Consider the following 13,653-nt stretch of genomic DNA (forward strand, 5'->3'; position numbering starts at 1 on the left):
AGCAAGCATCTAAGAGATAAAAGGAAACTGTGCGAAATTGCATCCTAATCCCTTCGGCAGTTGATAGATACATAAGTGAGTGAGTGGTATTTTAGAAATAGATTTCTATTACCCTATCTACAAATCAAAATCAAATAAAAATAGAGGCAGATAATTTTGAAATAAACTTTTTAAAATATGAGAGTTTTGAAAACCTGTTTTTGAGGCAGCAGTTCTTTAAATTAATTTAAAACAATGATAAAGACAATAACTGAAATTGCAAGAATTTATTGATTTACAAACAGTCGTTGATCAGATGTGTTTATGACAATAAATCTAAATAACAAATATATGTTTATATACAATGTAAATATCCATCCAATTAGTTTTTAATTCATTATTACCTAAATTTAATTACAATTAATAGCACCAAATTCAAAGCTGATGAAAGTCACACATGATTAAATAACAATACATGAGTGGTTGGTCACAAAAAATATCTTATGCTAGAATGAATGTAAAAATGCAATATACATAATGAAAAAAAACATTAAAAAATAAATTTTATACAACTTAAAATATAATTTATTTTTTTTAAATTAATAATTTAAAATAATGGTTCAAACCATAAAACTCGTGATTTTTACACCCTCAGCTGCTTGAACAAACGATGTTACCAATTCTGCCAGTGGGCAATGCATACTTGTGCATTTGAAATATATAATAAAATATCAAATAAAAATAGAGCCAGATAATTTTGAAATTAACTTTTTAAAAATATGAGAGTTTAGAAAATGTGTTTTTGAGGGGGCAGTTCTTTACATTAATTTAAAAAAATGATAAAGACAATAGCTGAAACTGCAATAATTTAGGGATTTACAAAGTCTTACGCATCTAGGTTCCTGAAGGTTCCATGAAGTTTTGGCTTGAATAGACGCATTGTAAAAAGTAATTTTTATCTTTATCTTTTTGTTTAGAGCAGCACAGAACAACAAACAGCAGACACTAAAACAAGAGATGTGAACCAAAGAATGGATTAGTCTCTAATGCTTAGAATACAAACCCGATCCTTGTTTATATTTTACACCATGGTATTTTATTTTCTAAATTCTTGTTAAGCATTCAAACAGGAAACATAATTAATCTTCATCCCATCTTCCCTAGTAAGTTCAATGATATTGTTAAAAGTTGGCTTCGAAAAATTAGGTCAATCAGAAGTGAGGTAAACAAAAATTAATTTAAGAAATTATTTTTTTTATTATATTGATAGTTTTAAAGTTTTTGTGGTGATCATCTTAACTCTTTTTGTAAAATGCTGCTATAAAAATTCACATGAAATAAATAAATTAAGTAACAAAAGTTAACAACTTGAAATCAATAGTATGAAGCACACCTATACATATGAATAGAACTACTGAATTCGGGTAATATTTCCTCTAGATGTGAACATTCTTCTCTTTAGAACATTCATACAGACACTGATGCAATCGTTTGTACAAAATGATTTACACTTATCAATCAAATTGATAATAAACTTACAAAGTCTTCATCATAAATAAATAAACAAATTTCATTCCTTATTACACAATTCACTGTTACATTACTTTAAGTCTTTCTTCATCACACCATTCAGTTACATTACTTTTATGTCTTCATCACACAATTCACTATTACCATACTTTAAGACTTCACCACACAATTCACTATTACTTTAAGTCTTTATCACACAATTCACTGTTACCTTACATTCAGTCTTCATCACACAATTCACTGTTACCTAATTTAAGTCTTCATCACAAAATTTACTGTTACCTACTTTAAGTCCTCATCACAAAATCTTATTGTGTTCAACAATGATAAAAGGAATTTCACTTACATTTTTGTTTGAAAGCTTGATCAATGTGAAATTAATCTCATTATAATCTTAAACCTGTACAAAGTGAAAATTTTCTATTTGAATGGTGAGATGAGGCTTATACTACTTTGAGACATTTACATTTTCTTTATTATGAATATTTCTGAGAGGCTCCCTTGTGCAGCCCTTAAACAAATAAACTTAACATATCACAGAGGTGCTGTTAATTATCACTGGACTTTGCTTTACAAGATAATATTTCTTTTTCATTTTTTGGTGTATGTTGTGATAGAAAAACATTTGACCAATGAGTGATAGTGACAGTATTTTCCAGAGGCTTACTGTTGAAGAAAATCATTATTTTGCCTTTAGTCTGCAAATATTTAGGACATTTGTGACTTAATAATCGCTGAATGTGGATATTAAATATAAGGAACTGAATATGTTTTTCTTTCTTTGACGGCCTACTACTACTACTTCCAAAGTTCAGCCAACTGTTAACTGTAACATTCATGATAAGCATGTCTGTTTTGGGGACAGAAGTTCTCTCCACAATGACACGCTCTAGCATTCCAGACAGACCTGGTGAGTAATAAACAAACAATTCACTCATTAATTCTAAAAATAAATAGTGTCAAGAATAATTGAATTGTTCTGGGAACCATTTTTATTATGAATTGGTTTAATAATTCATTCAATATGGTAAAAAAATGATCAAATCCAATAAACCTTACCATAATTGGTATTGCAAGCCAAGTGTTTTGTCTTTTGAAAACTTTGAAAAATTTTGGGCTGGCAAAGTTTGCTTGTATAATATGGTATAACAGTCTGCAGATTTGATCAATAATGTTAAGTGAGAAAAGTAAATTGTCTTACTAATTTAGTTCGCAAAATCTAAGATCTACACAAATAAATGTAAGCTCTACAATAAACATGACTTTAATTACTGCTTTTTTTTGGGTTCCACAAGGTTTTCATTGCCTGAAGTGGTAATGGAAATAAGCACTTAACTACCTATAAAATACTTCCTAATGGCATGTCACTTAAATAGCCTCTGACAACCAGTCTAACTCCTGGCCTTCATGAGTGGCTCAGATATTGGGTCCAGCGCAACTGTTTTCCCTACCAGGAGAAGGGGTGAAGGCGAGTAACTGGCTTCTGGCAGGAAAGGCTTCTTAGCCATGGCTGGCTACCTACCTAGGAGAAGAAAAGTCTATGCTGCCTTGCAAATATGCCCAATCATGGGAAAGGCTTCAGGAGTCAACCCTGAGGAAAAATCAGGAGCTGGCGTCCCTTAGGCGGTTTGCAGCCCTCAGTGCTACACCCTGTATCAGAACTAGCTGTTCCTTTGGAGGGTGGAACTAATGTGTGGGAGACATCGTTCTGATCACAGCTAATGCCCAGGCATTCATCTCATTTCCATGAGATCACTTTGCGACTGAAGGAGGTCATTTAAAAAAAAAAACTTACTGTTTTTTTATGATGACAAAAAGGTTTTCTAGCATTGTGGAGTACTTTGTGGCGACAACATTCCATGTGGCCCCTATTTTTATAAGGATATTTGTCTCTACAACATAGGTTTCTATGTCTATTTATGTAATGATTTCCACAACATTCAAAATTTCTTTTTTCAGAGTAGACCTTATCCTCACAGCAAACCTCAGTGTTTGTGTTAAAAAATGTTGTACCACATGGTGATAAACAAGGATTGGATGTGTCATTAGATCTGTAGGCTCTCCTATCAACATTACAACAGCTAGAAATATGAAAGAAAAATTGTTTTAAGTAGAATCTAATCTTTATATTTCATTAATTAAAAAGTAAGTTATTGTTACATGAAATATTTATACAAATACAAACTCCCTGATTGATCACTTGTTTTTTCCTCTTAGGAGTAAAAAAAAATATTTTGTCTTAGAAAATAACTACCACATCACTTTCCCCAATGAATGTTTTTTTGTTGTTGTTTTTGTTGCATCTCCCCAATAAGTTTAAATAAAACATTTGATGGCACAAAATGATTTATTCGTATTTCCACTTAAAATCACTTAATTTCAATTTTAGGAGTGTAAACTCACATTTGTATGTATATGTGTGTATATGGATAAAATTGCAAAACTGACTATTTATTTTCTTTTTCTTAACTGTGTATTATAAACAGAGCAGTAAATATAAATTATCAGATACAACTGAAGGGTGGGGGGGAGCTTATGATGTTGGCCATTCCATTGGGAAAAAAAAGGTTTCATAAAATTAAACATCATGAACGAAAATTGTAAATTTAGTAAAGCATTGGTTATCAGCTACAAAAAAGAATACATATGAAAGGGGTGAGGACTAAATTGAAAAAGGTGTCCTATCAAAAAGCTCCACAGGAGGATACTAGAACTCAATGATAAATGAAATGTATAAGGGAGCATAACAAAGTAAGGCCAATTAGTTGAATAATAAAAAAAAAAAAGATGTTTTTTATTCAAAATTTATACCAATTGTTCTGACATAGCCAAGTATGAGGATCACTTACAAATATAAGTAGTGATGACAAAATTTTGGAAATGTGTGCGTGGGTGATGAGCTGCTGGCTAAATAATTTATACCAATTATTTATAATATGTTGACATTGATATATGTTGCTTATTTTTTCTTTGTCTTTCCACATATCCATTTCTGTTTAGCCAGTCAGTTATAGAATAAATATCATTGCCTCTACCTAAAATAAAATAGATAAACCCCTATCAACAATTGAGGACCCTTTACATACACTTGTTTTGCACCTCATTTATAAATAAACATAACTTATTTGCACACATTTTCTTTGCTTTTTTTCTTTTATCAATAGAACAGTTCGAGAAGAAATTGATTTATCCAACTAAAACTACTTTGGCTTTTTAGTTGTAGCCCATATAAAGATTAAATGTCTGCTATTTGTCTCCTCCTAACCAATTTTCCCCCATCCATATACAGACACATTTGTGCCCCTTAGTTCTTTAAGGATGAACTGCCTTTGCTTTTTTTTTTTTTAAACCAATGAAATAAAAAGTAAAATTTCCACCATAAAAGCCCCACCATACATGCATGAACATGCACACACACACAGTCATTTCTATAGTTCAATATTTCTAGATCTACTTTCCTTTAACTAGTAGTTTCTAAAAATGACCCTCTAATAAAATACACTGCTCTACCAGTTTTAGCCCATAAAGATTAAGTAACTTCCATAGCTACTCCTTATAAAATAAACACAAAAACACCCTTCAGTTTGTCCCTTCTAGATCTTGATCTTTTTCTTCACAATTAAGTCCACATACACATTCAAATGGCTAAAAAATGCTTTTCAATGTTTATATTATTAGAGATCTATTGTAGATCTATGCCAACAAGCTGGTTGGAGAGACAGCAATGATTGTGAGGTATTATACAAAAATGTGTTTCCTTTTAATTCTGTTAACAAACAAAAAGGATATTCAAGTTTGATCACCATAAAGAAAATAATTCCATCAGAATGTGGACATTAACCACAGCCTAATTACTTATGAATCCAACACATAGACAAATGAATACAAGTTTAAATCTGTTTCACATACCTGCTTTCACTGGATGGTAAACTGTATAATTTACTGAAGCAACATGTTTGTTTTTGTAGGCTGTAAGCATGGCCATCACAACATTTCCAGGAATTGTCATAGACATTGTCATTACAGCATATTTCTTTGCTAGGGTAATAAAAAAGATTGTGTCCACATGGCTCAGTATGCTCAGGGTACCCCTCTACAACAAAACCACTAACACATCGCTGACCACTTTGCCGACTGTAAGCCTCCACCATTGTTTTATCTTCATTGTAACAGCACTCATCATCCATTCCTTTTCTCTTGGCAGGTAGTAAGTCATCACAACAGATATAACTGGCATCAATGCCTTCTCCATTGCAGCACTTCTTGTCTAGACTAACAACAGTCTTTTTGTCCCCTGTAACACGAATTGAAACAATACTTGTTTGTTGCTGTTTGATGTTTTAGTTTGTTTATTATGTTTTTTTTTAGTTTTAGATATTTTAGATTTTTAGATGTTCAAGGAAAAGACTTGTTTTAACTATTTATAGTATATAAAGTACAATGTCACAAGCAGTTTGGCAATGTGCACGAGGCACAGTGAGAACTTCAATTAAAAGGACATCTTCACATAGTTTTGAAAAGGCTGATGGAGTGCCTTTGAAACTCTTGTGACATTACAAATCTTCTAAAGAAACCTCAGGAAAATTGTGGACTGAGGAAAACCATATTAAAAAAGAGCAAAGTTAAATTTAGGTTTTACTTGATTCAGTTTTTTTCAGTTGAGCTAAATTGATATATTTGAATTGAATATTGTATTCCACAGATATAATAATACTTGTTAAATTTAGTATTCATTTTTCAATTTATGAATCATCTTATAAATATATATGTGCTTCATTCATTATATAGCTTTGTTAATACAGAATGCCCTATATATAATGATCCTAGCTTGAGACTATGTAATTCAGCATAACACAACATAACATATGCAAATATGGATATTTGTAAGTCAGGTTCAGGAATGTGAGAGTATTTTGATTGATACTTTTCCCCAGCAATGGCTTTCTTGGCCAATGATTTTTTTTTTTCAATGTTCCACAGAAAAGCTATTTTCATTATAATTGTAAGAGATTTGTATTTTATCTACAACTGATTTGGGCTTAAGAATTTGATGATGCCATTCTGTCAAGAACTTAGAAAATAGTGATATAGCAAGTGATAGTGATTAAAAGGCTGCATATTGTTAGGTGCATGTATGACTGAAAGTGAAGTGTCACTCAAACAGTCATTAGCCCTCACACCCAGCCAGGCTAGGCCAATAGATGATGCCATTTCATGATGTAACATCCCAAATCCTTACAAATAGACACAAAATGATCAGCTATAAATTGCAACAGTTCCTTCAAAAGAGAAGATAATTACACCATATGCATATCCATGCGCTTTTAAGAGAATTAAATTCTGCTTAGTCAAAGGTTTTCATTGCTGCTCTAATGGCATAAAGGAAGAAAAAGCACTTGTATGAATTATTAAATGTGAGTTTATCTTTGGTGTCTTATTGAGTTTTTATTAGGTTGTATTTTTAAGTAAACCAGTTGACCAACGGCATAGCACACGCTACCATTTTCCAGGGCCGGCCTTAGACCACTGCAACCTATGCGACCGCAGTGGGCCCAGCACTTTCATAGGACCATTGCTAATTCTAGGTGTAAATTACTAAATTAAGCCATTTTATAACTTATAACAGATTACCCACTGCCTCTTGATTTACCAGGAGCTCCTGGAAATCTCATGAAATTGCAAAATATAAGAAAAAGTCCTGGAAATTTCCAGAAATTATGAAAAATCTTTTGAAAACTCATAAAATCTCCTGAAATATATTGACAATAATTGTCATTTTGGGGTGCAATTCAATATGGAAAACGCCAATCCTACGCGCGATAAACAAAAACTGCATTATCCAGTAATTTTGGAATCTGTTGAAAGAATCTTCTCGTGCCACAAACTAATGAACAATTCTCATAGATAGACTGAAACATTCGGTAATTCTTGCTATTGAGCGTGATCTATGTAGGAAATAGAATTATTATGATATACTGTATGACTTCGCTACACGCAAGGCTCGTAAAGTAATTCTGGACGTAGTAAAGAATGAATAAAATGCAAAGACGAATGTATTTTCTAATATAAACTCTTCATTTTCACGTATAATCCGTACCCCTACCCAAACTGAGCACCGCAAATTCCATTTCACAATGATTAAGTCCGGCCCTACTATTTAGTAATGGGTAAATACAGAGAAGATTACTTGTTCCCCCCCCCCCCTTTTTTTTTTCGCCACTAAAACTATGTGGCGTAGAAATAAAAAAGAGTGATCTTTCCATAACTTCTTGGTCACAAGGGTTAAGTCTGGCCCTGCTATTTTGTGACGGGTGAATACTACTTGTTCTCCCCCTTCCCTCTTTTTTTTAATAGGGTAACTCTAGTCTGACTTGCAGAAATAAAAGAGAGATCTTTCCTTTACTTCTTGTCCAAACTCTTGAGCCATGAATAGAATTATATACCGGTATATAGATAGATATAGTTCAGCATTTTATGTATTATTGCTACTTTACTTTTCATTCTTCTTTCCTGAAGTGTCTCTAAATTTAGTGATTTTACTAGAGGTGTATTTTTTTTAACTCTAGTCAAATGTGATAAATCGCAGTTACGGGTGGATAAAAAAGGCATTTATAGTATGAAATTTTGTTTTATTCAAATTACCATGAACTTTGTATAACAAGTGACTTTGAATCAACCACTTTTTTTTCCTCTTGTCTAAGTCAGTTATTTGTTACAATAATAATCATAAGTTTTCAATTGCTCACCTTTACAACACTTGAATTTATCTTTTGAGTAGATTGTAAACTCACAACAACCTTCAATGCTAGGGTCATAGTACTCATACCCACACAGCTCTTTGTCAAACTGTTTCTTTATTTTTGTTCCATTCTTACAAAGTTCTATGGTTTTGTTGTAGAAACCTAACAAAGTATTGTATACATACTCTGCTTAAAAACAAAATAACTATAATTTTGCTTCTTATTTGTATTCAAAAGCAAAAAAACAACATGTTTTTGCTAGATATCAAAATAATGTTGGTTTAGTTTATGTACTTTTGCATTATGATTGTGTTATAAATGGTCATTACACTTGTGAAATTGAACAATCAATTTTAAACTTAATCTAAATGTACCTTCTCCGCAACAGTCAAGGTCAGCATTATTGGGGATGGTGTGTGTTGGAAAATGATAATAAAGGTGTTGTCTGCAACACTTTTCTTTCGAATTCATTAACAGATGGTCACAGCATCGAAACTCTGGATTAGGCTCCCAAATCATACTTGGATCTATATCAGGTTCTGCATATAGGATACCTGTAAAAAAGACAACTATAAAATGATCCACAATTTCTTTTTGGTTGCTTTTATTGTCTTTTAGGTATTATTGTCACTTAGATAAGAGAGAGCAATAAAACTTGTTTGTTTTTTTCTTTATTAAAAACACTAATTTTCACTTAGAGCATCTTTATTGTGGAGCTTAACATATTAGTTTGTCAATCATTCATAACTGCTCTATTGAATAAAAATTGTGATATTACTTTTAGTATACTACAATGTTTCAATAAATAAACAAATATACTTGTATTTTTATATGTATAATATATATACATAAATAAATAAATAAATATATACATACATACAAAATAATACAGTAATAATAATAATATATATGTAGTATATACACAAGCATAAAAGTGTATATACGTAAATACTTATACATACATACATACTCATACATACTTTTAATGTATTTATCTGTTTACATAAAATAATTTATATTTATGACTTTTTTTTAAGTATAATACAATTACTATTAGCTGAAGGGTGCGACAAGACATTTTTGTGTACAATTACTAACCATTGCAGCATTTATTATATCTTTTGTTATAAATTTGATCATCTCCACACACATCTTCATAGACACCTCTAATGACATAGTCTGGCTTGCCAGATGTATTCAATACTCTCAAACACTTATTTTTTTCAGGTAAATAAGTCTTATCACCACAACAGCGCAACTGTTTCTTTTCATCTAGCCGATATACTTTTTTATTGCAGCAAATCTGACTTCGTAGATCATATAGATGAGTTTCATTGCAACAACTGATGAAGTCAGAGTCCTTCTCTTGTTTCATAGAATAGACAGAATAATAATATTCAGTTAATTTAGATTATCTAACAAAATGAAACATAATATTAATTTGGGAGTGTGATGCTCATTACAAGGTGCTGAATACTCACTTTGTTGTTCTGTAAGCTTTATCTCTCTGTCAAAGCAGCACAAGGATTCAGATCTTATGATGTTTTTTTTGCCACAACACAACTGCTCATTGCATAGTACATCATTCTGTGAACAAGGGGATGAACAACCGGAATGATTCCGTGGGCAAACAAACCGATCCAAAACTTTATTGTTACAGCATATTGAATCTTTCTTGTAATAGAATTCTTTTGTTCCTATTTAAAAAAAATAAAATTTAATGTTAGTATTTGCATGTGAGCCAATTAATTTTTATCAATTTTCTTTTTATTTTAATTAGCACTATTGTATTGTTATCACGTTTATCTGTGTTAACATTTAATGATAATCATGTCATTTTAGAAACTTTAAATTTAATAACATTGTAGCTGTTAATAGTCAACTTTCAGCATAATCATTTTAGTGAAAGTCAACTTTCAGCATAATCATTTTAGTGAAAGTCAACATCTAATAATCTTTATATTTAATGATATATTAGTTAACCTTATAATATTGAACAATGAATTAATGAGAATTATGTGGCCAGCACATTGATGCAGAGCAACAATTATCAGATACCCATAAAAATGGACTCTAAATGAAAGTGTGAATTTTAATTTTAACAACATACAAACTCTACAACTGTTGTCACCACATCCCAAATAATAGAGTAACACAATAAATTCTCACCACAGCATTCTTGCCCTTGCAGTCGATGTTGTAATTTATTTTTGCAACATATTTTAAAATATCTGTCATACTCTTCATATTGTCCATTGACATTGCACAGATCTAAAATACATAAATACAGATCAAGTCAAAGTTTTACAATTTACAAAAAGGCAATTATGTTTCTATGTATTCTATAAACTAGGAGCAGAGATGAAGTAAATGTGTGAATGGTGGGAAATAGAGATATAGTGCCTTCTTTTTTTAACTTAGCAAAAGTTTCTCCTGAAATTATAAGAAATTATTGTACTACCTAATGTAGTGATATACATATATAGAGAAAAGAATATATATAAATGAATATGACAGTGAGTAGTATTTGAACCTTGAACTATTCTGCTAACAATCTGGAGATAAAGTACATAACAGATAAGCAGCTAGCAATCTTGACTGGTCAATTACTTCTAATATACCAACAATGTACATTTTAAGTATGATTTACTAAATACCATTTGTTCAAGAAAAGATATTAAAAAAAAAAACATACAACGAAGGTTGTAGAAGCCAAAATGGCCATAATAAGAGCAATATTGGTCCAAAGAAAGAATACTGAACATTTTATTATTTAAATTTATATTATTTTTGCTTTATAAAAGACTAATAATAGATATATAACTTAAATAATATTAATATTTTAAATATATATATATATATATATTATATAAAAATATAGAAATATTAAATACTTAAAATGACAGTATCATGTAACATCAAAAATATTTATAGAGCTAAATACATTTTAAACAATACAATGAAAACAAACTATAATTATAATTACTTTGTGATGACACATATTGACATTGAAATGATATAATTCCAAATTGAATAATACCAAAAATAAATCTACTCAAATTAATGTTAGATCTAGATCTTTCAGATCTAACTCTTGGTTTATCACATTTGAACATTTTAACACAGAAAAAAAAGTTCAATTGATACTCAGGATAGTCAAGTCTATAGTATACTATTCTACTCTAGATCTGCTAATTCTAAATCTAATTATAGTCAAAGAATTCTATACTATGACTATATATATTATATATATATATTTAAATATATAGACTATAGTGTCAGTGATACGTGTATCTGTATAGAATCTATCTATATCTTAATTATATAGAATATAGAGATCTAGTAATAGTGACAGTCACTAGCTAGTCTTGTGTCAAAATAATAGAACTATAAAATAAATAAGACAGACAGTGTGGATGAGTGTTTGTACACTGTAACTAATAGTAGTAATAGTAGGCCTACTCTAACTCAGACTGTCATAAGATTCATTGTCAGATTAATTATTTAAATTATAGATCTAGATTGGTCTTAGATGATAGTTGAATATTGTTATCAAGACATCTACTCTAGATTATTTTAAATTCCGGATTAGTGCCCTATACCTTTTAATTTTAACAAACTTGATCTAGTTTATATAGATCTATTCCATAATTGAAATGGAATTTCCGTCCACAGTGTTGTGTATAATACATCCTTTTTTTTTTACCCATGGGCATTACCATAACAAAATCAGTTTTATGTGTGCTTCAATTCTTTGAAAATACCCAGATTTTGAAGATATAAGTAGTCTCGAAAGAGTAAAACGAAATCATATGTTTGTGATTCCATGTCTCAGTCTGCACGCAGCTGTAACACAGCCATATGGTGTTGCAGGCATATACAGATCTAGATCTAAATCTTTTAAAAAAGAAAAAAAGCAATCCTTGCTACGGAATGTGTTAAAGAAAAATCCATTTTAATAGTCTTTATCAATATCGTGCAAGGGTTAGTTTTTATTAGTGTCCTGCGAAAGCATGATTAAAAAAAAAAGAAATAGGCTAAGTCACGTGTATAGAGGAGAGCCCTATTATATATAAAACTAGACATATGTTACCCGCGACCCGCAGGTCTTTATTTGCGCATTACTTTCGATATAGTCACTGAGAGTGTTTTGTAAACAATTAAACGAAATAATAATGTAATAAGTAGGCTAAAGCGAATGTGTCAATGTAAAAATAGCTAATAGGCTTAAATCCATTTTTTTTTTAAATTAAAACATTTGCTTTTGAATAATCTAGTGGATTGGATTTAGATGTATGTTAAACGTAGCTAATGATCCTTTCACGTTATTTCTCTTTCGCTACGAAAATAAAATTAGTTTTGCGAAAATGGTTTACCCAAAGTCGATACATTCTTATCTATTAAAAACGAAAAGAGCGATAGCTTTGTTAAATAAATGGGATTATAAAGTGAACAATTAAACGAAATAATTTTTAGTACGCGAGTCATGAATGAATATAGATCTAGGCCTATCTCAACTCCGCTTCGCAGCTTTCGTAGACGAATGTAGCTTTAGAAAACCAAATTTGAATGTTTATTTGATCAAAATATGAAATGAATGGACTTTAATTAATATGTTTATGTGTTAAAGTATAAGACTATATGTGCGAAGAGAAGTTTTATCATCTTAGTGTTGAATTAGAGTTTTAGATCTAGGGATGGGATTATAAAGTAACAATAAAACGAAATAATTTTTAGTACGCGATTCATGAATGAATATAGATCTAGGCCTTTAACTCGGCTTCGCAGCTTTCGTAAACGAATGTAGCTTTAGAAAACCAAATTTGAATGTTTATTTGATCAAAATATGAAATGAATGGACTTTAATTAATATGTTTATGTGTTAAAGTATAAGACTATCTGTGCGAAGAGAAGTTTTATCATCTTAGAGTTGAATTAGAGTTTTAGATCTAGGGATGGGATTATAAAGTAAACAATTAAACGAATTAATATTTAGTACGTGATTCATTACGGTAGGCTATTGTCTAATGAAAGAATGTTCGTCAGGAAATCTGTAGTCACAGATATAAGGAACTAATTTATGTAAAAAATGCTTTCGAAACACAAAATCGAAGGTTAATTTTATTATATAATGAAATCAATGAATCTTCTTTTGTCTTTTCATGTGTCAAAGTAAAAAACTATCTTCGCAAAGTGTATTTCTTAAAATTAGATCTAGGTCTAAATCCTTTCTATCTTTTCTCATGTCAACATTGTAGACATGGCCTAGATCCATAAAATACTATAGCTGTAATAGAGTCGGACAACTTTTTTTTTTTTGAGGGTCTTACATTTGTTTTAGGGCTACAATACATTCACTAAGGTCTAAGTTGGTACCCAAGGAACATTCCTGCCTAGTTTTATC

General features: G+C 30.6%; 1 protein-coding gene across 2 annotated transcripts; it reads right to left on the reverse strand.

The window, feature by feature from the left end:
• Positions 1 to 251: 251 nt before the first annotated feature.
• LOC106077649 (uncharacterized) lies at positions 252 to 11,937 on the reverse strand. 2 transcript variants are annotated; one of them, XR_008777025.1, is made up of 11 exons: positions 11,236 to 11,934; positions 10,419 to 10,520; positions 9,731 to 9,946; positions 9,348 to 9,614; positions 8,624 to 8,803; positions 8,256 to 8,411; positions 5,419 to 5,803; positions 3,305 to 3,590; positions 2,569 to 2,662; positions 1,792 to 2,416; positions 252 to 1,756 (listed from the first exon to the last, which is right to left on the reverse strand). XR_008777025.1 is itself a non-coding variant. In XM_056024443.1 (10 exons), the coding sequence occupies exons 1-10, from the start codon at positions 11,363 to 11,365 to the stop codon at positions 2,058 to 2,060; spliced, it is 2,175 nt and encodes a 724-aa protein (XP_055880418.1). In that variant the 5' UTR covers positions 11,366 to 11,937; the 3' UTR covers positions 252 to 2,057. The 2 variants fall into 2 exon arrangements, 1 of the variants encoding a protein (XP_055880418.1); XM_056024443.1 differs by having other exon boundaries at positions 252 to 2,416; positions 11,236 to 11,937.
• Between the last annotated feature and the right edge of the window lie 1,716 nt (positions 11,938 to 13,653).

Source organism: Biomphalaria glabrata, chromosome 3, assembly GCF_947242115.1.
Source record: "Biomphalaria glabrata chromosome 3, xgBioGlab47.1, whole genome shotgun sequence".
Lineage (NCBI taxonomy): Eukaryota > Metazoa > Mollusca > Gastropoda > Planorbidae > Biomphalaria > Biomphalaria glabrata.